The 23,215-nt window shown below is 41.4% G+C and overlaps 1 protein-coding gene across 1 annotated transcript; it reads left to right on the top strand.

Annotated features, from left to right (window-relative positions):
- The first annotated feature begins 489 nt into the window (after nt 1-489).
- kpna3 (karyopherin alpha 3 (importin alpha 4)) lies at nt 490-22,336 on the top strand. Its single transcript, XM_047601134.1, has 17 exons — nt 490-853; nt 4,085-4,129; nt 9,251-9,340; nt 10,889-10,915; nt 11,007-11,059; nt 11,150-11,245; nt 13,684-13,769; nt 15,828-15,914; nt 16,026-16,195; nt 16,492-16,536; nt 16,623-16,754; nt 16,878-17,006; nt 18,146-18,250; nt 18,503-18,574; nt 18,774-18,936; nt 19,054-19,148; nt 19,236-22,336. Exons 1-17 carry the CDS (start codon nt 785-787, stop codon nt 19,332-19,334), a joined length of 1,563 nt encoding a protein of 520 aa, XP_047457090.1. The 5' UTR covers nt 490-784; the 3' UTR covers nt 19,335-22,336.
- The last annotated feature ends 879 nt before the right edge of the window (nt 22,337-23,215 follow it).

Raw genomic sequence — 23,215 nt, 5'->3', positions numbered from 1 at the left:
TTTTTTTTTGAAAATTTGTCTGCGATAAGATGATGAAAAAGAGACCACAATGGTAGAAAGTAAGTGGTTTAAACTTAAATGATGTCGTCTATTAGGCAGGGTTGTCTATCACTATTTAAGTTTGTTTTGCACTTATTGTTCCTACTTCATATTCTCAGTTAAATGCAATCTTTCTTTCTTTCTTTCTTTCTTTCTTTCTTTCTTTCTTTCTTTCTTTCTTTCTTTCTTTCTTTCTTTCTTTCAATTCAGTACAATACTTGCCCATTGTGGGAGACAAATAAAGGTTTTTACTCATTCTAATTCTAATTCTAGAATAGAATAGAATAGAATAGAATAGAATAGAATAGAATAGAATAGAATGGAATGGAATGCCCTTTATTGTCATTATACTAATGTCTAATTCTAAATCTAATTCTAATTCTAATTTTAATTAAAAACAAAACAAAACAAAAACAAATGACAGCTTTGTGTAGTTCGACAATAAGGCACCCCACAGAGCTCTGAGCCTAGGATCGCACCTGCTCACAGGTTATTATTGGTTGTTATCGATGGTATTTTGAGAGCAAACTGGGCTGAATGTGGCCCTAAACTAAAAATGAGTTTGACACCCCTGCGGTAGAGGAAGTCGTGGAAACCGGGACAGGCCAGACAGCAGCTATGTGTCGACTCCTCCTCCCCTTCCTCTCCTCCTCTTCCTCCCCCTCCTCTCTCAGGAGCCGCCGAGCCTCGTCTTTTCACCGAGGAGATTCCGAAAGCCGGAGTAATAGCTAAACCTCGTACAGCCATGGCAGAAAACGCCGGCTTGGAAAACCACCGCATCAAGAGCTTTAAAAACAAGGGACGCGATGTCGAGGTGAGCCGACGCGCGCATGCTACAGTAAACAACGCGGAGCTGACGTGTTTTATGTAGAAAATGTCAGTGTTTGGGCCTCGTTGGTGGGGAGCCTGGCCCCGGCTCCTCTCAGCCTGCTAGCTAATGTGAAGAGTTGGCCATCTTCTTCATCACCATTATTATCAACCCGGTAACGACAGCTGCTTTCTAGCCACCGGTAGTTCACACGTTATGAACATTTGCCACAGTTTGATCTTTAGATGTGGCGACAAGTGGTGTAATATATTCATGATAATAATAATAATAATAACTGCTACTAGTTGGATAGGTAAGGCTGGGCCTGAGCGGTGCCTTAATCTGCCTATTTAATATGTTTCAGAGCTGGATAAACCTCAAGTAATAACCCACACGAAGGTGTCAACATCACAGCGACCTAGGTTTATGCTGAATTAATTCCAGTCTGGGTGGATATTGCCTCTTCTTGTTGTCTTGCTAGTTGCTAACATGCTAAACCCGAGCTGCCGGCTAAAGCCACTACCCGGTAAATATGACCTTAGGTGTAGGATCCGTTTAGATGTTTTAGACGTGGAGAAACGTCTTTACCAAGTTGTTAATTTACCTTTTTGATAAATACATACATCAGCGAGAATAGACTATTTGTATTTGGTTAAGATAGCAGGAGTCCTAATGGGGGTCAGAGCTCTTTGGAGGTGCTTTAGTGTCAGACTACTGTGTCACAAAGCTGGTATTTGACCTAAAAACAATAAAGAAAAGAAATTTGAATGACAGGATGAAATAGGGGCAATAAGTGCAGTTTAAAGATATAAAAGTCAATAAAGATAGACAACATCCTTCTGTCCTTTACCTCTCCTTTTGGACTGAACTCACTTTCTACTGTCGTCCAGATTTTTTGTCATCTTATCATAGACAAGCCTTTTAAAGATTTATTTTTTTCCAGCTTTATTTTTAGGGGTGCTGGCACAAAGTTTTAGAGCTGCTTGCGCACCCTTAAAAATGGGCTAGACACGCCTATGCTCCTAATCCCACCTAACTGATCCAACGTTTCCTGTCTCAGATTTGTTATGCGCAGAAGTAATCCAAATGCACACTTAAAATATTCTCCCACCTTGACTGGATGGTAGATATTTTGTGGGTCTGCGTGCCCCTTCTGGGAAAACGGTCTGAAACGCCCGGGTATTGCAGCATCATTCAACCAACAGGTCTAATTATAAATCTCCCTGACAGCATTTGTCTGCAATGCTCATGATGACCAAACCATTCGGTCGTCATAAATACAGGATATATTCAGGCGAGCCGCGAAAAAGAGGCGCTTAGCAGTGTTTGACTGAGCATGTCAAATGAAAAAAGGAAAAAAAACAAAAAAAAAACAAGCCCAAATATTGGGGCTTGTTTTAAATAATTTATGGTATGCACGGAATTTATCAGAAAGCATCTCTCTTAGCCAAGGGGTTTACCAACAAAGGCGCACTTGTGCTGGGTTGTTCTGATCTAGTGGTAATCCTGAGATAATCCTCAAACAAAAGTACGTCTGGAAATGGCCCTTCAGAATCCGTCACTTCATTTCAGCTTTATTTATATGGTGCCACCAACAATTGAAATTGTCTCAGAGGCTTTGCGGATCCTCAGATCTCCGTCCGCCATCGCGGCGATCGGACTTGCATCAGTCTGGTGCTCCATAGGTGGTTGTTTTGAAACTCGGGGTTGGTCTGACGAGCACATGGCTACTATGACAGGCGGACTTTGCCAAGTGCATTCCTGATGCTATTTCAGGCATCTTGGATGACTGACCTGTCTCCCCTTAAGAGCCTCTACGTGAATTGGAGTTTTTGTAAATGGATGACTCAGACAACAGCAGGAGGGGGGGAAACACGCCACTTTGGGTTTTATTTATTTAGGTCAGGCACAACAGATTGCTCTTCATTTCTGACACCATTATGAACAGCGTTGAATTGCAAAGCGGTGAAGTCTCACATGCTGCAGACCATTAGCTTCTCCTTTGTTGCCCCCAATATTATATTCAATGTGGCCATGGTTTGGAGTTTATATATTTATTTATTTTGCTAATTATATCTTCACACCATTTCATCCCATTTCTGGGATATGCATGGTATCTATATGTTGCTTAAAACCATATAGTTTGTTTTTGTCGCTATATACATTCAGTCAGTACGTTCACATGTACATGAGAAAAACAAGTTAATCCGACTTTAACTGGACAACTTAAGCGCATGTAGACACGTTACTCCGACTAATATCAGAGTTCTCCTCTTCCGACTAAGACACCCAGATAATGTGATTGGAAATTAGTTTTCATCAGCGAGTATACACCTTAATCAGAGTTAAACTAGACAACGCGCATGCACATGCGTCAGCGCAGCGGGTCAGGAACAAAAATATCCAAGAGGGATAGTCTGCCCCATCTAGATGTTTATTATTTGAAGTAATCGCTCAACCGAAAGGGGACCGTATTAACCAGCTGAAAAGAAACATATCACCACCTACTGTGAAGGAGAAGGACATGATCCTGTCAGTTGTTTTCTCTGTTGCATGTACACATTGCATTCAGAAAAATGAATTCTGACTATAGCTCGATAAAGCTGTGCATGTAAGTGAATCTTTTTATTTCATATAGTTCATATTTTAGGTTCATCAATTTCCAAAACTGTGCAGGGCACTGTTAATTTCTCTTAATATTCTGGCAGGATTATTGTCTTTAATAGACATTATTGTTCGGGTCAGTGGAGCGAATTTATTGTGGTTCTGCAGTGGCTGGGAGACACCTCTCTCTCTGCAGCCTCCTGAGTTATGACTGTCCCAAATTACGTAAGAGGCTATTTAGGAAGGCAACATGAACCTCTTCAAACAGTCACAAGATCTTAGACCATCTCAAACCATTCTGGATGAACTGGGAGCTCAACAGACGCATAAATAAAGCAATTAGTCTAACCAGCCTCTTCACACCCTTCATTTGTGCCCTTTTTGAGTTGTTTAACAGACCTCTGACCTTCAGCTGTGTTGGTGGGAATCGCTGTTGCTGAGTTACAGATCTGTCCCAAAATTAAAATACACATTACTCGTCCCATTTTTGTTAACTTATTAAGATCATAAAATCAAAAATAACCTATTATATGATCCATGTCCATTTTCCTACAACAGTACATGGTTGAATTTACCAAACATGTCATTATATGAACATTTTTTGATTACTGTATTTTTGTTTCTTTGTTACAGACTATGAGAAGACATCGAAATGAGGTGACGGTCGAGTTGAGAAAGGTGAGTAAGGATGTACCATCTGTACACACACACACAGCCTATGTCGGGCTTAGCTTAGCTTGTGTTCCCACAACAAATCTCCTTGGTTCCACTCTACACTATTCTGCAATTACACTGCTAAAATGCTAGTCATGGTTGGTCAGCTGCTTTGAGTGTCTGCACTTCAGATGAGTCATGTCAGAGTTGAAATTAATAAGTGCTGATTAACGGTTACTTTTAGTGAAATTACTGTGGCGCAGGAAATGGAGAAAACATCTGAACAGACGGTTCGTAGGAGGCTGAACAAGGGAACCATGTCTGTGGTTGTCTGTCTGTTGAGAACTGCCAACGCATTGTTACGTTCCTGGGGAGATGCACATACATTGTATGTAGACCGGTGGAGTGGAGTGTATTGAGAAAACTGGGACGGCAATTACATGCTGTGAACCATAGGGAGTCAAACAGACAGTCTGCATGCAAAATAGTCAGCTATAACCACAGAGGTCAACATTAAGTTCATTGCTCCATATGCCTGTTTTGTTGGTTCTTCCATATCTGTAAGTTCCAAATGAAGGTCTCTAAATGAACGTGCATCTATTTGCATCTATTTGACTTTCATGGGTTTCTGTGCACTCTCTCTGTAATTTAATTGTGGACATTTCTGACTACCCTTTACCTGTCATTTGTCCGTACTTGTCAGCTAGCTTCAATCAACCACTCTATTAATGACAAGATTTTAATTAACTTGAGGTTCTGTGGGTTAATTGACAGCATCTCATTTGTAGCATTTGTGGTTAGGGAATTGGACTTGGGACTGCAGTGTCACCGGTTTGAAACCCGTCTGTGTTCATGGCACACAACTATTTATCAAATGACATATTTTTATTTATTTTATTCTATTACATAGAAGTAGAAGTAGAATTACAGTACAGTTTCTCTGCAAGTACACCGCAAGAGCCCTCACAGACCAAGAGCATTTCATAAATAAGAGCATTTCTCAGACAAAAGTTGACATATCTGTGCAACAATTTACGCTGTAGTTCCATTGGTTGCAAAAGCTGTTGGCAACCTCATCTATTCTTGTCTTGGTTTCAACCACACCAGTTCAACCAGCATAGACCCCATAGAACTAGTGGTCCCTGAAATACCTCTAACAAACCTGCCGAGAGACGCAGAATGAACAAGAGCAGGATAGCAGATCAGATCTTGGTACTGGTCATCCAACTCCATCTACAGTAGAGTCAGGTGTACCCACTCTCCATGGAATATCTCTTGACAAGTCACCGCCAGCTGCAAGAGACTCCAAGGTTTCAAGCCACCTCTTCCAATGTGGTCTTAAATTTGACCACATCAGTTCAACCAGCACTGGTTCTGCAGGCCTGGATTGTGAGAACACTGAAACTCAGCAGACTGAACAAGAGCAGGAGAGCGGATCAGATCTTTCGTCATCCAGTTGTTGAGCCTGCAATATCACCACCACTCCTGGTGGTGGACTCTAAGGTCTCAAGCTTCGGTGAAAGTGGAAAGCTTGATCAGGATGCTAACACTGATTCTACAAGCTTGGACTGTCAGAGTAATGTAACTCCGCAAGATGAACAAAAGCAAGATAGCACCAGTGACCATTCAAAACTTCCTCATCTGGCTGTGTGCCTTGCTGTAGCCATCGTTGATCATCACCTCTTGAATGACAGATGTTTGGAAAATACTGAAGCCGACACAAGCAATCCAGACAGACTGCCAAATAGCACACTGTTATTCATAATCAGAAAAAAATCGGCAATGTATCCCATAGCTAAAGCATCTGCTCAGTCCGTGTCACTAGGGTTAGAGTTTCCCGTCGGATCTTCCTGTTGTGGACAAATGCTTTTTGTACAATCCAAAGATGGATCGCACCAAACTTGTTGCCGGACACCACCACAAATTGAAGCCGACGCAGCAGCCAAAACGGAGGAGGAGCTTTCCACAACTGCAGATGAATTACCTGGAGACAAACTGCCAGCCCATGAATCACAGATAAGGGCGGTGGCATGTCAGCATGTCAAGAAAAACTGATCATATCTGGCACTTGATTCATCCAGTTCATCCAAACCCTGCAGAACCTGTGTTCCATGACATACCTACCTAGTCTGTCTACTACCAGACCTAGTCAACTACTGCATCAGAACGCTGGAGCCCTTTCAGACTTGGACTCTAAAAATATTGACACTCTGCAAAATGGCCAACTCCTGAACGTCGGATCAAGTCGGGTGCTTGATCGTCCCCAGTTCAGTTGCAGCGCCAAACCTACAAAATCTATTCTCAATGCAAAACCTGAAGACAATCCACCGCAAGACCCAATAGAGTCCGAGGATACAAGCTACAGCATTCCTTGGATCCTGCGTCATCCTTCCGCAGACTTGCACTTTCAGAATGGCGAGGTAAACGTACAATATCTCGATTCAGGTCTGGAGGTTGATCGTCCAAGTACATCCAGCGGACAATCTACAGAATCCACACTCCGTGCAATACCTGAAGACAATCCACCACAAGACCTAGTATACTCTGAGGGTACAAGCTACAGCGTCCCTTATATCCTGTGCCGTTGTTCTACAGTCCTTGACTCTCAGGATATTGAGGAATCAGGTCTATTACTAAGTTTGGACAGATGTTAAAGCATAAAGTCGAGATGTCGCTGAACTATTCACCTGTTTAAATCATTAAATCAACCAATAATGTGTTCATCGACAAAGGCAGAGCTGATTTAAATACCGCCAGGTCGTGGGTAATTACTTCCCCCAGAATAAATAGTATCAAAAATATTTTTGTTTTCCATTATAATTTGCAAAGTAATTAAAACGGTCTCTGACATGCAGTAGAGTGAAGTGGAAAGTAGCAGAGTGTGAGAGAACCACATGAAAATGTACCGTCTTAATAACCTGCCACGCCACATGCCACTGTTTTTATTATGATAATTAGGACAGCTTGTTGTGAATTTCATTTTATTTTGGTTAATTTATGTGTTAGTCTTAGTTGTATTTATATTACACATCACAAAATGGCTTGAAAATCAAAAAGGCACCATTTTTGGGCAAAGTTTGTATGTTTTCTAACCTTTTAGCACCAGAACCGTTTGGCACCAGCATCGGATGAAACCTTAACAATACCCAACGCTAGTCATTGACCCTTGCAGACTGTACATAGACTAGTTTCCTTTTGGATATTTGCATATTAAGAGAGTTTAGAGCTATTGGCTAAATCTGACCCTTGTAAAGAAAACACCGGTTTTGAAATTGCTTTTAAACCTGAGTGGAGTAACTAGATCTACACAGAAGGTGTAGCATGAGCAGCATGTTAGTAAAGCAGCAGTTGCTCCATCTGTGTCTACACAGTGTGTTCCCCCGTTTTGGCAACGTTCAAAGTCCAATATATGAACACACTGTAGTTAGCTTTTACCCCCAAATGGTCTGTATGATGCAGGTCCCTTCCACACAGGACCTCAGAGACATGTGTGAGACCCGGATTGTTTAAAACGACGATGTTTCCTACGAGTGCACATATATTTATCCAGATACAAGTCAGGTTTCATATTGGTATCGTTTGAGAGAGTGTGAATCTTCAGAGTCAGAAGGAACTGGGACGTGACTGCAGCATGTGACTTGACACAGCTGCTTCATTGGCACTCACTCTGAGACAGCTTTTGTGGACACTGACAGTTCCGGATGGGATATTTTGTTTGCCAGCAGTCATCTTTTAAGCAAGCAACCTGCTGAAATCATGGCCGAAGTATCCTGCTCCTGTTTTAGCGCGACACTCATATACATATTTATTTATATATGTTGAATCTTTATATAAATATATTTTGGATAATTTAGGCACCTGCCAACACACCAGCTTAAACGAGCTAATTTGGTGACCTGGAAGTTTGATGCGTCTCCACATAACCTGCAAATAGCAACACTGGGGTTGTCACCTCTGTCCAGCATTTGCATTTCTTTGCATCAAAGATACAAATGACTTTTTTTTTGCTCAGGACTGTGAAGGCAAACTAGGAAGCTAGTATTTAAGCTGATTCAACTTTTTTTTCTTTTTTTGATGAATAACTTTTATTGTAGATTATATTATATTAGATACAACTTTATTGTCATTACACATGTACATGAATGCAATAAGCAGTAAGTACATGTAGCATGAATAGTGTATTGGTATATAAGCGGTGTGGTACAGGTTGTTTTTATAGCATATAGCATAAGTGATGATGATCACGTTTACGTTACCATGCTGGGTTATATACACTACAAATCCGAGAAGTGTATTTCCACTAAACAAAATAATTTTATTATGATTACAATAATGTCAAGCTGAGTTGTTCCTGCTACCTGGGAAATGAAGTTTGTTTGTAGTTGAAGGTGAAAGTGCTTTCTGCTTCTAGGAACTTGGTGCTTGAAATAAAACAAAATAAAATTCTCAGAAAGGTTTCTAAAAAAAAACCGCACACACAGTTTTGATAACCCCTCAGAAGCTGATTAACATTTATAATCGCACACTAGTTCACAAGCAGGAGTGTGGCTTGTTGTGTTGTGTGTGGAGAAAGGTTACTTTCAGACATCCCCTTTGCACAGCAGACGTCTGGAGAACCAGGACCACTGTCAGGACCGGGGGTTACAACGTAAGACGTCAGTGGTGAGGGGCTCTCAAGTCTGGCGCATTCCATTCAGCTGGATCAGCGCAGCGAAAAACCACTGCACTAGCTGATTAGTCATCAGTGACGCACTTCAGCGTGATGCACAGGAATGTAGGACAAGGGAATCTCCTCCTACCACTGACTCACATGCCCCGTAGATAGATGCAGCAGGAATAGGTGCATGCTGGGTCTGCAGCATGCGCCGAGGGGTAGAGGGCTACAGTGTCCTTCAGAGATGAGCGTGTTTGTGTCGTTGGTCACCCTTAACGCATTTCTTTTTCAAGGGATTTACCGTTTAGAACAGGATTTCTTAATAATAAAAAAAAAGAAGCAAAAACAGGGCGACACACCACAAAGTAAAAGTTTATGAAAGAGAAAAAGAGGTTTTGGGGTAGACCCAGATTCACTGTTTCTTTAAGAATGTATTATTGCATCAATGAACCCTCCCCTCATTGCTCCTCTGTTTTTCATCTTCCTGTCAGAACAAACGAGACGAACATTTACTGAAGAAGAGGAACGTCCCGGTGGAGGTGTGTCTGGAGGACGCCGATATCGACTTAGACTTCAAAGGAGTAAGTGTGTTTGGGACGGGAGAGCAGTTCTATTCGTATATTCACTCAAGTTAGCTGGACGTGAGTCAAACGCACTTTTCTTCAGTTTCGTATCACTTCTCAGCCTCTTAACGGGGTTTGTTAATTAGTTTGCCAGGGTTCAATTAAACCAAAGCCTGTTTCACATATTGAGACAGTTCCTTTCTTAATGCAGGAGGGAGGAAGAAAGACCCCTCTGAAGATAAAAAATATGAAACAGTCTTGCAAGAGACCTTAAAAAACCACTGATATTTTGCAGGAGAAAAAACAACAAAGAGAAGATCTGAGAGTGGTTTAGAGCACAGGCAAGTTCAGTCAGATAAAAGTTTATCAAGGAAAATTTCTGGTGCACAGATGTCCCTCAAATTTTGTGGATTTTTTTTTTCATCTCCAAAACTTTACGGACAATAGAAAAGTGTGACCCACATGGACCCGCGTTTTCAGAGGCGCTGTCTACAGTGGTGTGAAATGTTTGTTCCCTTCCTGATTTCTTTTTTTTTTTTGCATATCTGAGAAGCTTTTTCAAACCACATTCTGCATGATAACTCAGGACACTAGGCATAATTTGTATTTCGTCTTTGTATTGTGCAAATTAAGGTTATAGGAATTTAATAAGATGTTGTTACTCAACAAACAATACCATTAACAGGCATCTTCTTTCGTTCATAATGTGCTCTGAGACAAAATGGCAAAGCATTTAATTTGCCTTGAAGTGAAGAAAAATATTCATGTCATTGCTTTTGAAAATGCTCTCACAAGGGAAAATGCACCCAAGGAGTGTGTGACAGCATGCACGACTCTGTAGCATCCAGTGTTGTTATGTTGTTTTGACAAGCCCTGTCAAGCTCTCATGTTGCTGCTGCCGCAGTTTGATCAAACAATAAGGTTCAAATTTCAGAATCAGTACAGGAGAAGGAAGCAATCTCAAATATTACTTGACAGTGTAGCTTGAAAAAAAAAAAAGCGTTTTTTAAAAGCATCAAACTAGTTTCTTAGTTCAGGGACGTGTGTCCATGTATTTTAGCTGGCAGCTAACAAACCACCAAGCATTTTTCCATATTCTGCGCTGCTGTTTTTCATTTCAAAGACCGGGACAAGCTGTGAGAGTCTCAATATATAAACGTGTGAACGGATTCAGAATATGCACAGAAATTTAACGTATGTTAAAACTGTGTTAAGACGGGAATCGCTTTGGTAGTTATACTGCGAAAATATCTCAAACATCCGCAGGTCAATGTCACATCTGCTCCTGTTTGTCAGATGTCAATCTGTCCCACACTGGACAAAAAAAAAAAAAAAATCTGTTCCCTAAACTGATTCACTGTAGTTCTTAATGCTTATTGAGGCACAGTTCAATAGGAACAGCCTGAAATGATATCAGGTTATATAGAATATTGTATAAAAATACAAGATAGTTAACATAAGATCGGAATATTATCAGAGAAATTCACCTTGTTCCACATGTACAAAAAGCTCTTCAAGCTGTTGTTAATATGCGCTAATATGCTTCTTCGCTTCTCTTTGCAACAGAATGTTACACTTGATGCCATCTTACAGGTAAGAGCCTATAATATTATTTCTATTATCTATCTGTCTCTCCTAAATGTCTTAATTGTCGCAAATATCTACCGGATGTTTGTCGCTACAGAGTGTGACCAGTGATAACGCAGTTACACAACTCAGTGCTGTACAGGCCGCCAGGTGAGTAGCTGGAAAATAAAAACGCTCGTGCGTAGACGCGGTCTGTTTTTCTTTATGATGTTCTTGAGATCTCTTTGTGATTCTTCTCAGAAAACTGCTCTCGAGTGACAGAAACCCTCCCATCGACGACTTGATAAAGTCTGGGATCCTGCCCAGTTTAGTCAAATGCCTGGAGAGGGACGACAAGTAAGTCCGCCTCCAAAGCAGCTCGCGTTGCTTTTCTTCCAGGTGACGACCAGGTTGCAGACTGATGCTACTGCAAAAACACTTTACCGCAACAGAGGCTTTCTGTGCACGAGCCTGCGTTTCCCACTGTGTCCACACTTGAGAGTGTGTGGAGGCATGCAGGGCAGCTGGCTGGTCCTCTCCGCACCGGCCAAGCCAAATATATCAACATTCCTGTCTCTCGGAGTTCCTCAATTCCCAGGACCTTGTACTCGCTGAGGGGCGGGAATGCATAGTTGAAATGGAAGAACTTGTAAGGAAGTGACTGCAATGATTTTACCGTGGCAACCCACTGCCGATAGCATCGTGCTAACGCGGAACGAAAGGTCAAGACATTAGGTACAGTGGTGAAAATGAATGCAGATCTAGCTTCATGGATGTTTTAATGGTCAGTTATGTATGATTATTTCAGATGAGGTCTTTGAAACATAAAATAAGTTTGTCCAAATCAGGTCTGGGTATAAAACAAATTCCAATTCAAGTTGATCAGATATCAATTCATAAAATCTTATAATTATTATTATTTTTTTTAAATACATCCAATTATGCATTAGTCTGTGATGGGGATGAAAGCAGATCGGATCTGAAAAGTATGACAACAGAAAAGAGCAAAACCACACGCAAAACGTTCAAGCTAGACTGAAGATGTTGTGAAAACCTCTGGACCAGTGACGCTGCTAGTCTGTTGCTACATTTCCAAAATAAAAGCGGTATTTCAGACATTTTTAGACTGTACGTGCTTCCATTGACAGGTGTTTTTGGGAATGAGCTGTAACTCTCGTCTGCGTGGGTAATGGAAACGCAGCAGTTGTCATCAATACATATTAGTTTTGAATCAATATCGAATCAGAAATGAAAAGATTCAGGAGATCAGTAGCAGTACCCAGCCCTGGTCATAATAATAGAAACCCAGTAATTCAACAGTACCACAAACTGCAGCCTGAATCTACAGTTTATCAGACACTGAATACAGAACCCACATAAAGCTCCAGTTTAATGCAGGACTGTCATGTTAGAATGCATTCGTTTTTCATTATTGTGCCTAATGAACCGGCAAATGAGGTTTTGCTGACCCGTGGGTTTAGAGTTCCTGCAGTGTAGCCGATGGGTAGTAACTGAAAGAAAATTGACCACAGTGTTGTTATCGCACCAAAACAGGAAGCCAGTCAGCACCTTGGCTCGATACACATCTTCACAGCAAGACGTGCGGTGTGAAACCCAGTGAAACAAAACAATAAAAGATTATTATTGTGTATTAGGTCTTCGCGCTGAATCTGTAAATGGAAGCTGCAGTGGCTTGTGGCTAATTGTTTTACATCAGAGCTAAAGAAGATAAAGCTTAAGGAATAAGTAGGAACTCCAGATCGAACATTTAGTGGGGTAGATGGACTTACCACCCTTTGTCACAATTAACTAGCATTTGGCTGGTGGGTGGTGTGAGGATCACTTGCAACTGTGTGGTTTCTAATATTTGGTGTTGCATTTGTTTCTCTTAAAACCATCTCTTGCTAGTTCTCCTTTTTGAGCGCGGCCCTCGTTTGCAGCACGGTGTCTAGACCGTGGATCTGGTGTCGGCTGCAGAGGTTTGAAATGTCAAAATGTGCGCGTCGACGTTCAATAGAAATACTTCCAGAAAGTACCTTAAATCGCTGGTAATGTTCAAAAAGGAGTGGGGGGGAAGCAACATGCTTATGGTCCCTCCCCTCATCAGTATTAATATGTCACAGTTCAATGTTTTCTTCCTCCTCTGATAAATAATAATAATGATAGTAGCAGCAATAAGAGCAACACTTACAATAACAATGATAATATTTAAAGTGTTTTACATAGTTCTTCATTCCTATATCTTGCGAAAGTCATCTCTCTATACTTCTTCCCAAATTGTGTAACATTTTCGTGATTTCCTCATCCAGTGTATTCCACAGAATCGCCCCACAAACGGATATGCTCATGCTTTTTTTGTGTTGTGCGAAAACAGCGATGTTTAAAGTTTAAATTCCCTCTGTATTCCCTCCCTGTCCATGAATATGTTTTGTATGTTGTTAGGAAGTAGATTATTTCTTATTTTGAACATAATATGTGCAGTCTTTAATCCCTAAGTTTTCGTGCATGTGACTTTAAAAACAGTTTGTCAGTGTGTTCCCGGTTTCCCACGTTATTAATGGCCCTGATGGCTCTTTCTTGCAGCGTGCACGTTGTTTGTGCATTGCTTTTGTAAGTGTTTCCCCAAACATCCCCGCAGTAATCCAAATACCACGAGCAGTATGTCATGTTTTATGGTCCAGCACATCTCTCACTTTTCCCAGTTTTTTTTCCACCTTGCCTCCTCCATCTACCGTCGAAATGAACGCCTGCTTCATGTCTTAAACGATTTTTTTTTTATTTTTTCTGCTTCGCAGTCCCTCTCTTCAGTTTGAGGCGGCTTGGGCTCTGACCAACATCGCCTCTGGGACGTCAGCACAGACTCAGGCTGTGGTTAAATCCAGTAAGTTGACCCCGTGCTCCGTCTCCCCCCCCCCGATGATGCCGCCGCCCTGTCAGCCTGTGTTTACGTACTGTCTGCCATCTGCAAGCCAAGCATATTTATTTGTTCTTTCACTAGCTGCAGCAGATTTATTTTCTCTGGATGGTAGCATTGTTTTTAAAAAATGAGAATGTGCCGTTATCTGATAAGAACGAAATGTCTTGATTGTGAGTGTTCGAAAGATAAGCTCTCAATCCAGCACGACTTGGAGCTAAGGAAAGCCGCATGTCTAAAACCTTTCTTTAAATCCAGGTGTATGTCATTTATAAATCCACGTACAAACTCGTTCAGATGAACATGACAAATCGCACAGTTTTCTGAATCAAAAGCCAAGCATTTTCTTGATTTGGGCCTAATTTTTTAGTTTGGGAGTCAGCCGAGAGTGAGCTTTAGTTGAATTTAGGTCAGGGTGATATGTCGAATTAGGGCTGCGCCATTATGGCCAAAATGATAATCACGATTATTTTGATCAATCATCATTATTCATCATGTTTGGGAAAACGTCTGTATTATTATTGCACTACTTTTAAACAAACAGTATTCAAGCAGTTTTAAGTGCAAAATGAAACTTTAAACTAGTGTTGCTGAAAGACACGAGTCTTTTGTGAAGAGTGTGATTGTTTTTTTTTTTTTTTAGATGATTGATCGTATTGGTTGTGTTACCCTGCAGAGCAGACACAACATATAACTTGTGCATATAACTTGTTCTTGTTTAACGTCACTTGCCCTAAATCCAAAACAAGTCCATTATGACTTGTACACCGGGTAACTCGAGGCTGGTGCTCCGAGGTGCACTCACTTGTTATTTAGGCAGCTTAATGAAGCATGAACCATGCGTTCGCCCCCTGGTGGTTGGCTGACCACTGGTGGAGACTTTAAATTTAAATATCGTTGACAATCAGATTCATTTAGTCATGGCAGCAAAATCATGATCACAGTTAAATTCTATTATTTGTATCTTTTTTGAACAATATGACTTGGTATTTTTCATCTGAGAGAAGTGCCTTGAATTGTTTGGGCTATTTAATATTAGTGTGGGCTATCGCTTGTATCTAGAAGTGTCCTGATCAAGCCATTTAGGAGAGAGAGGACATCAAAAATTTCTCAACTTTCTTAGTGAAGAGTCCTCTGCTGTCAGGCTGCAGCAGAAGAACATCCTGGGCCTAGTGGAGGAGGTCAAAGAACATTTAAAAAGCCAAGAGGATAGCCTTTATAGGAACCGAGTGGCTGATCTGGAGCTATACACTTACATGAATGATATCACTGTGACCAGACTGTAGATTTAACCCCGGTCAGTGACGAGATTAATTCATTCAAAATTAGTACAAACCTAAATAAAGACTAGTGCTTCCTCAGTTATCAGCCAAACACCAGCCAACTCTGGTGGATGTTGGAGTTTTGACGTTACGCAGTGAGCAATGACAGGTTAAGACAGAGAAATGATTTTAAATAAAGTTAGGCAGTAAATTTTGAAAGTAATTCTAGCTCTCTGGTTTTCCTTATTTTTCATACTTCGAATAGGTCTTAAATTTAACCCAGAATTGTCTTTGAAAATCTTAAATATAAAGTTAATATTATCCCATGTGCTCAATGAAACATTGTCGTATTTTGTCTTGAGTCAGTGGGAAATTAAAAAAGGGAAGATATAGTTATATCTAAAGCCAGTTTATAGGTGAAGTCTTGGTAGGATTTTGCTATGACCCACTAAATGTTATCGTGCGCACATTTCAATTCGTCTCCATGGAAACACATGATTAGTCCCATTCCCTTCTATTTGACGCCCTCGTGGCCCAGCAGTCTGTGACGGCTCAGTTTGCCACGGCTGAATGTTTGCGTTCAGTCATCGATGTCCCAGCTCGGGGTTCAGATCAGAGGTTGTGTCGTGTGTTCATGTTTATTTGGTTTGGCTCTGATTTTGACCAGGAAACGTTTTTCCTTCCCCCTCCACTGTGGGTTGCACAATCTGTCACCTTGACCAAGTTTCTGAAACGTTTGTATTTTTTTTTTTTTTTTTTCCAGATGCAGTGCCCTTGTTCCTGCGGCTGCTAAACTCTCCCCACCAGAACGTATGCGAACAAGCTGTATGGGCCTTAGGAAACATTATAGGTATTATTATTATTATTATTATTAATAATTATAAGCTTCACCCTCTCATAGAAGCACCCGTGCGCCGCAGACGTTCAACTCATGTCGATTTCTCCTCGGTTGTGTGTCCAGGTGACGGCCCACAGTGCAGGGACTACGTCATCTCCCTGGGCGTGGTCAAGCCTCTGCTTTCTTTCATCAACCCAGCGATCCCCATCACCTTCCTTCGCAATGTTACCTGGGTCATTGTTAACCTCTGCCGTAACAAGGACCCACCACCACCTATGGAGACTGTGCAAGAGGTGGGTGTGTCTGTTTGTGTGTGTGTCTGTTTGTGTGTGCATATACAGTGTTCATTGTGCTTCTTTGCAGCTGACTGAGTCACTGCAGTAGCTCCGTCACCCGGGAGAGTTTCTGACTACGAAGCTCTTCTAGCGACAGCTGAAGTCTGGCTTTGACAGCTATTCCTCTTTATTTATATATTTATATATATATATATTTGTCTTTTTTGCTGTTCCTTGTTTTCACATTCATGTTATTCATCTATTCCTCTGCCTACGTCCGACCCACTCACAAACTACTTTTCTTTCCCTCACAGATTTTGCCCGCCCTCTGCGTGCTAATATATCACACTGATATAAATGTAAGTAACAAATTGACATGTCCTGTTTGTGTAGATGTTGTTTTTTGCTGGCCTTTTTTTAAAAACATTATGCAATTTTTGTTTAGATCCTAGTAGACACCGTGTGGGCTCTGTCTTATCTGACGGACGGAGGCAACGAGCAGATCCAGATGGTCATCGACTCTGGCATCGTTCCCTTTCTTGTGCCTCTACTCAGCCATCAGGAGGTGAAAGTTCAGGTGAGCGCTTTGTTTTGTTGATGGTATTTATTTAGCTTTGTGTCCGCTTTGAGAAGACAGTTGTTTCTTTAATTATCTTTGTCCTCACGTAGTCCGTTGTCTTGCTTTATCTCCTAACTGCAGACGGCGGGTCTGAGGGCAGTGGGGAACATCGTGACTGGGACGGACGAGCAGACACAAGTGGTTCTCAACTGCGATGTCCTGTCACACTTCCCCAACCTGCTCACGCACCCAAAAGAAAAGATCAATAAGGTATCACGGCTCAGTTTTTTTCTTCTTAGTGAAGTTTGTAACGTTTCTGAGATCGGTTTCAGTGTTGGAAAGTGTGGTGTAACAGGAGCAGGTTTGTTGTACGTGTTCAGTTGCAGAACAGTTTAGATTACAGTGGGGTCGATTTCTGTTTTCATCGTAAATACGATTTTCAAACCACGTTTAACGATGAGTGGATCGTGACTTTTAAACTGTATTAAATCAAATAATTTTTCATTCTTTCACCTTCATGGTGCAAAAAAAGGGAACATAGTTTCATCTCGGCTTTAACCGGTGCAAACGTGTTCAAGAAACATCCTTAAAGTTTTGAAGTGGTGCAGCTAGATACACAAATCTGCCATAACATTATGACCACTGATGGGTGAAGTGAATAACATTGACCGTCTTGTCACAATACGATGTTCTGCTGGGAAACTTTTAGACCTGGCATTCATGTGGATGTTACTTAGACATGTACCACCCATCTAGACTAGACCACACCAGACAACCCCCACCTCATAGCAATGACACTCCTTGATTGCAGCAGCCTCCCCCGGATGCAGGATGCAGCCCGACATAAAAACGAGTCAGGAACAGCTAAAAAAATAACATGAAAAACAGCACACGGTGTTGACCTGGCCTCCAAATTCACTAGATCCCAAACTGATCAAGTATCTGTGGGATGATCCACAGAGGATCAACCCATAGGACCCAAAGGCCCCCCACTAACAACACCCTGTTACCAGACACCACAGGACACCCTCATGAGGCCCATGTCCATTCTCTGATGAGTCACAACTGTTTTGGAGCAGGAGACTCAAGACTCAGACTTAGGTAGACTTTAATGATCCACGAGGGAAATGACTCGGTCACAGTAGCTTAGCACAAAAAAAAGAAACACTCTAAAAAGTAAAAAGAAAGATTAGGTTAAAATACAATAATTATTATGAACAAATTTACAAAAGCAATTGGCAATACCCAGGTCACAGTATTCAGCAGGTGGTCATAATGTTATGCCTGATCAGTATATATACGGATAGGGAACTGGGGTGTAGCTATTGGCGCAGTTTTATTCAGAATATTTATTAGCGGGGAAGCTATTACGGTTTGTTTTCACTCTTTTGTGGCTGGTGTGTTTGCAGGAAGCCGTCTGGTTCCTGTCCAACATCACAGCTGGGAACCAGCAGCAGGTCCAAGCTGTGATCGATGCCGGGCTCATTCCTATGATCATTCACCAACTAGCTAAGGTTTGTGCCACGGGTGGAAAAACAGACAAAGTTTACGCTGCATGTTCGCTGTTCTTTCTTTCCAGCTTTCTCCACAGATGTCACCATGTTTCTGGGGACAATTGTTTGCGTTCAGGCGACGCTTCTATTTCTAACCAGGCAGCTCTCGATAAAGGAAGCGAACGCCGAATTGCAAATGTGGCCTAGATTTTTCTGTTGTCCTTGGCAGTATATTGTTGTAGTACAGAGTAGTGACAGCCTGTCTCTCTGCAGGGAGATTTTGGCACTCAGAAGGAGGCAGCATGGGCCATCAGCAACCTCACCATCAGTGGGAGGAAAGACCAGGTGAGCTCAAACGTGGTGCCTGCGTTTAACTTTCCTTGTCATATATTTTGGTTTTGTTTAACAGCAGATGTTTAGCCCATTTTTTATTTATTTTTTTTCAAACGAACCAGTGATGCCGACGCGTTTCCACACTTGTAACCGTGCCCTTGTGTTGTAATCAAGCATGGATGTGATGTGGTGTGTATGTGGGTTTGTGTAGGTGGAGTTCCTAGTGGACCAGAACGTCATCCCTCCGTTCTGTAACCTGCTGTCGGTGAAGGACTCGCAGGTGGTGCAAGTCGTCCTGGACGGCCTCAAGAACATCCTCATCATGGCGGGAGACGAAGCCAGCGCTATCGCGGAGATCATAGAGGAGTGCGGAGGTCTGTTTTTGGCTCATTTTGGACCGGGCTCAGCGTTGTTGCTCCACGGGTTGATTAGATTATTTCTGTAACGGGGTCGTCAGGGTTTGTAATAACCAAAGACTCTGATATTTTTAGGTTTGGAGAAGATAGAAAATTTGCAGCAGCACGAGAACGAGGACATCTACAAACTAGCCTTTGAGATTATTGATCAGTACTTTTCAGGAGATGATGTAAGTCGTCTTTACCTCACATTTTCCATTTGGTGTTTAATTTTTTTATTTATTTTACTCTAATACAATATTATCTGTTTGTTCCAGATTGATGAAGACCCTAGCTTGATCCCTGAAACCACTCAAGGAGGAACCTTCAACTTTGACCCAGCTTCCAACATGCAAACGAAGGAGTTTAATTTCTAAAAAAAAAAAGAAAAAAGAAAGAAAAAAACCCAGGATGTTTGGTTCAACCAGTTGCACGGGTACTCTGTAATCACCCCAGACATTCATCCATCTCTCCTCCAATCTGGCAACCTGGTACGGACGGATTTACTTACATCACTTCAACACGGAAACTCACCACTGAAGTGTTTACCTGCGACCCACCTCTCTGCACTGTGGGGTGTTTATTGTTTTTGCTTTTTTTTTTTTTTTTTTTTTTATTTTTTTTTCCGTTTTTCCTTTATTTTTAAACGGTCATCCTTCACAGAACACTGAAACCCTTCACAGGAGTCCTGGTTATTCAAAAAAAGACACTGTCACCATCCGGCATCAGGAGGATTCTCTGCCAGTGCTTCTAAGTATCACACAAAAACAAAACCAGAAGGAAGCGAAAAGCCTTCGGGGGCAAGACGTAATTGCCAAATGTTGATTCTTCACGAAGACAAAAAAAAAACAACAAAAAAAACACAAGCACACGTTCAGACACCTGTACGCACACACACACACTCTCATATATATACACATACCTTTTGACACTTAGGATTTGTGTGCATACTTCTGTTAGAAGGCGTCATATCACTAACGGGGGGAAGAAATACTGCTGTTTGTTTGTGGTTTAATTTTGTGCTTTCCCCTCCCCTGGATTGTCCTCTGGTGTTACTTCACCCACGCGCGCGCGCACGCACACTGACATGACACAGCGTCAGCACACGTAGTCACACTGTTTTCTCTGGTGGCCAGGCAACACCGATTTACCCCTCTCTCTCTCTCCCACCCAGTTTAAAGAGTTAATCCCAGAGCTAAGCCATGATTAACCACGGACCCCCGCTGCCCACCCAGGAGAGTCCTTGGGCAGGTGGAGGGGGTGAAAGGGCTCCGAGGCAAAATAAAAAAAAAAAAAAAAAAACATGAAATAAATAAGAGGACTCCGTGGCAAACTGACTGACGGGACTTCTGACTCGACGTCGTCACTTATTTTTAACGTGACCTCAGTTGAATTCTCAAACTTCATGTTTGTTTTTAAAAAGAAAATCATCAGAAAATGTGAAAAAAAAATGCCATAATTAATTTAATATATATTTTTTTTCAAATGTAAGACCTGCTTTACTGTCTACGACTAATTCAGCAGAGCGACTTTTTTTTTTATTTTTATTTAATTTTTAATTTTTTTTTTTTTTGGGATGTGAACACCTGGGGAGGAAGCACCTTCGGGTGAAGGCGCAGAGACTTATTATGAGAAGAGGAACACGGTCTGCTGTAGCGTTCATCCCCGTTCACAGGACATCCATCTGAGCTCGGTCACATCCCGTGACCCCGGAGAACTGTTGGCTCGGGACTCCCCTGTAATGTGAAACTCGTAAAAGGGGTTGGGGAGGGCGTTTAACAAAAAAAAAAGAAGAAAATCGTCCTGATTTGCTCATGTGACCTTAAGGTTATTTTAATTTTTTATTATTTTTTTTTTTTTTTAAATTCTCTCTTTACACAAATAATAGTTTCATGTTTCTCCTGGTTGAGTCTGTGGAACTTCCTTATGTCTATTTTTACTTTTTTTTTTCTTTTTTTTTTTTTTCTTCAGTCTTATGCACACGTCAGAGAGGCATAACGATGTCTGCCTGCAGAAAGGGACCTATACTCGCTGAAGACTTATAAGAGGAGTACAGGTCCTGATCTTTACAGTACTTAACTACTTTCGATGAAAAGGTCACGTGTCATCGCTCAATTTGAATAATTGTACAAAAAAAAAAAAACGACAACACAACAAACGTGATCTGTACCTCTCCTAATGAATATATGAATATATTTACATAAAGCCTGTACAAAGCTGCTGCAGCGGACACAGTCATTGGACGGACGGTAACTGTCACAGATGGCTGGGGAGGGTTCTTTTTTCTTTTTTCTTTTTTTTTTTTTTGAAGCAATATTTCTTTTACTGTTTTACTTTTGACTTGCGTATGTATTGTGAATCGGAACAGGCTGTTTTCTTTTCTCTTCGTAGTGGTGACGGGCTGTTTTTAAAGATTTAAAAAAAAAAAAAAAAAAAAAAAAAGTACCGTCCCAGTCGGTGCGTGGGTTCGGGGAGTTTTAAGGTGTCGCCCTTTAATCCCGAACCCTAGCCCTCTCGAAGACTTTTTGGACGCCCCTCCCCGGTTGGCTGCTAACTACTTAGAGTGGGGGGGGTCGGAGTGAGGGTTGGTTTGGGGGTGGGGGTGGGGGGTAGGGTCACACTGGGGTTTTAAATATTGGGGTGGGGTTGTTAAGAGCAGCCCAGGCTTGTTTTTGGGACTAGCTGTTTATTACTGAACAAAACTATAGAGAGGGTGTACAGTCATGAACTAGCAGACTAGACCGAGCCACTTTAAAGATTTACAATTTCGTTGCCTTGTATCCAAATTGGATACAAGCTTATGTTTGTTGCAAGATTTTTACTTGCTAAATGAAAAGTTGTTTTAAATAAAATAATAAAGGAAAAAGCAACAGACAGCGTTTTGGCCTCTGATTGTTTATATCTTTTTATAAATTTTAGATTGAATTCTTCTCTTTAAGGTGGCTCATTGATGCTTTCAACTCTTGTGCATATTAAAGACAAGAATGAGTTGAAAATCATTGTGCCTTTTGTTTTTCATTTCAATTAAAACCAGGTTTTATTGAATAGAAAAAAAAGAAATAACTCAACTGGAGAACCTTTGAGCGGGAGACGTTGGCTGCAGTAATGTGTCGTCTCCTTGTTGTTGGAGTTTGCCATGGGAACGGTCAATGCTGCTCTCTGCTGTTGAGAGCAACTGCTCCCCTCCAAGACTTATTCACCGAACATTGTATCGCACCATTTCTCCCACTCATTACTCCCCGCTGGACGCCACAAACCATTTTCATTTATATATCTCAGTCAGGGAGACTTGGACGTCTCCTCCCATCTCGCCCTCAGGACATTATCTGTGTTTCTGATTCTAACCAAAATAAACTTGCTGTTTAGCCGTTGGATCCTTCGTGCTTGCAAGTGTTGTGATTCGCACATACAGTGGCTGTTTAAAGTTGTACGAGCGTGAATGTGAGGAGCTGTTTGCACTGATGGTTTCCGAGTGTTATCTCAGAGTTTTTATGCTCTTGAACTTCCTTGAATATCAAAACCTACTTCACTTCCTCTCTGTGTGTAAGAGCAAAGCGACTCCTGCATCTTATCAGAAAGAGATAAGTAAGGTTCTTAGGTTATAGTCATTGGTCCTTTCTGTGCAGCGTAACCTTCGCAGAGCAAATCCAACAACAGGATTTTTCTCATTTATGTCTCATGGATCTGTTTTTTTTTCTTTAGATTACAATGTTTTGTTTTTATTAATTTGCTGCTGAAATGAGGTTACAGTGGACACATGGAAAACACTCACCCTGTTTTGAATATATTTAATGGTTAACTAAGCCAGCGCGATCTAGATTTGGATTTCCCGTGCAGGCTAAAAAAAGATAACAGTACTTCAAGGTTGAACATTAATGGTGCTTGACTCGGATCCAGATGCCCCAAGTTTGCTGCGTGGCAATCGATTTGTGGTTATTTAAGTGCAATGCACAAACAAACCCAGGTGTAAATAGATATTCTAAAGTCCTGAAGCGGCTACTGGATTTACATAGATTCCGAGTCTGAGGCTTGTGTCAAAGGCGCGCTATGATACGTTTTATTTGCTCTGATGATTTTACATTTGCACTCTGTAGATTGCTTAATAAATGCAGACCCTAAGCTGCCTCACAGCAAACCTGAGCTTGGATATTTTTTTCTTCTTCCAGGAAATAGCTTGAGACTTAAAGATCATTGTTGACCTTGGAAACGGGCCCTTATTAAACATATCGAGGTCCATATAATAGGTGTCCTGGATCTT

Source organism: Mugil cephalus, chromosome 12 (assembly GCF_022458985.1).
Source record: "Mugil cephalus isolate CIBA_MC_2020 chromosome 12, CIBA_Mcephalus_1.1, whole genome shotgun sequence".
Taxonomy (NCBI): Eukaryota; Metazoa; Chordata; class Actinopteri; order Mugiliformes; family Mugilidae; genus Mugil; species Mugil cephalus.
Note: the sequence above shows the minus strand (reverse complement) of the source record. Positions and strands in the feature narration are given on the sequence as shown.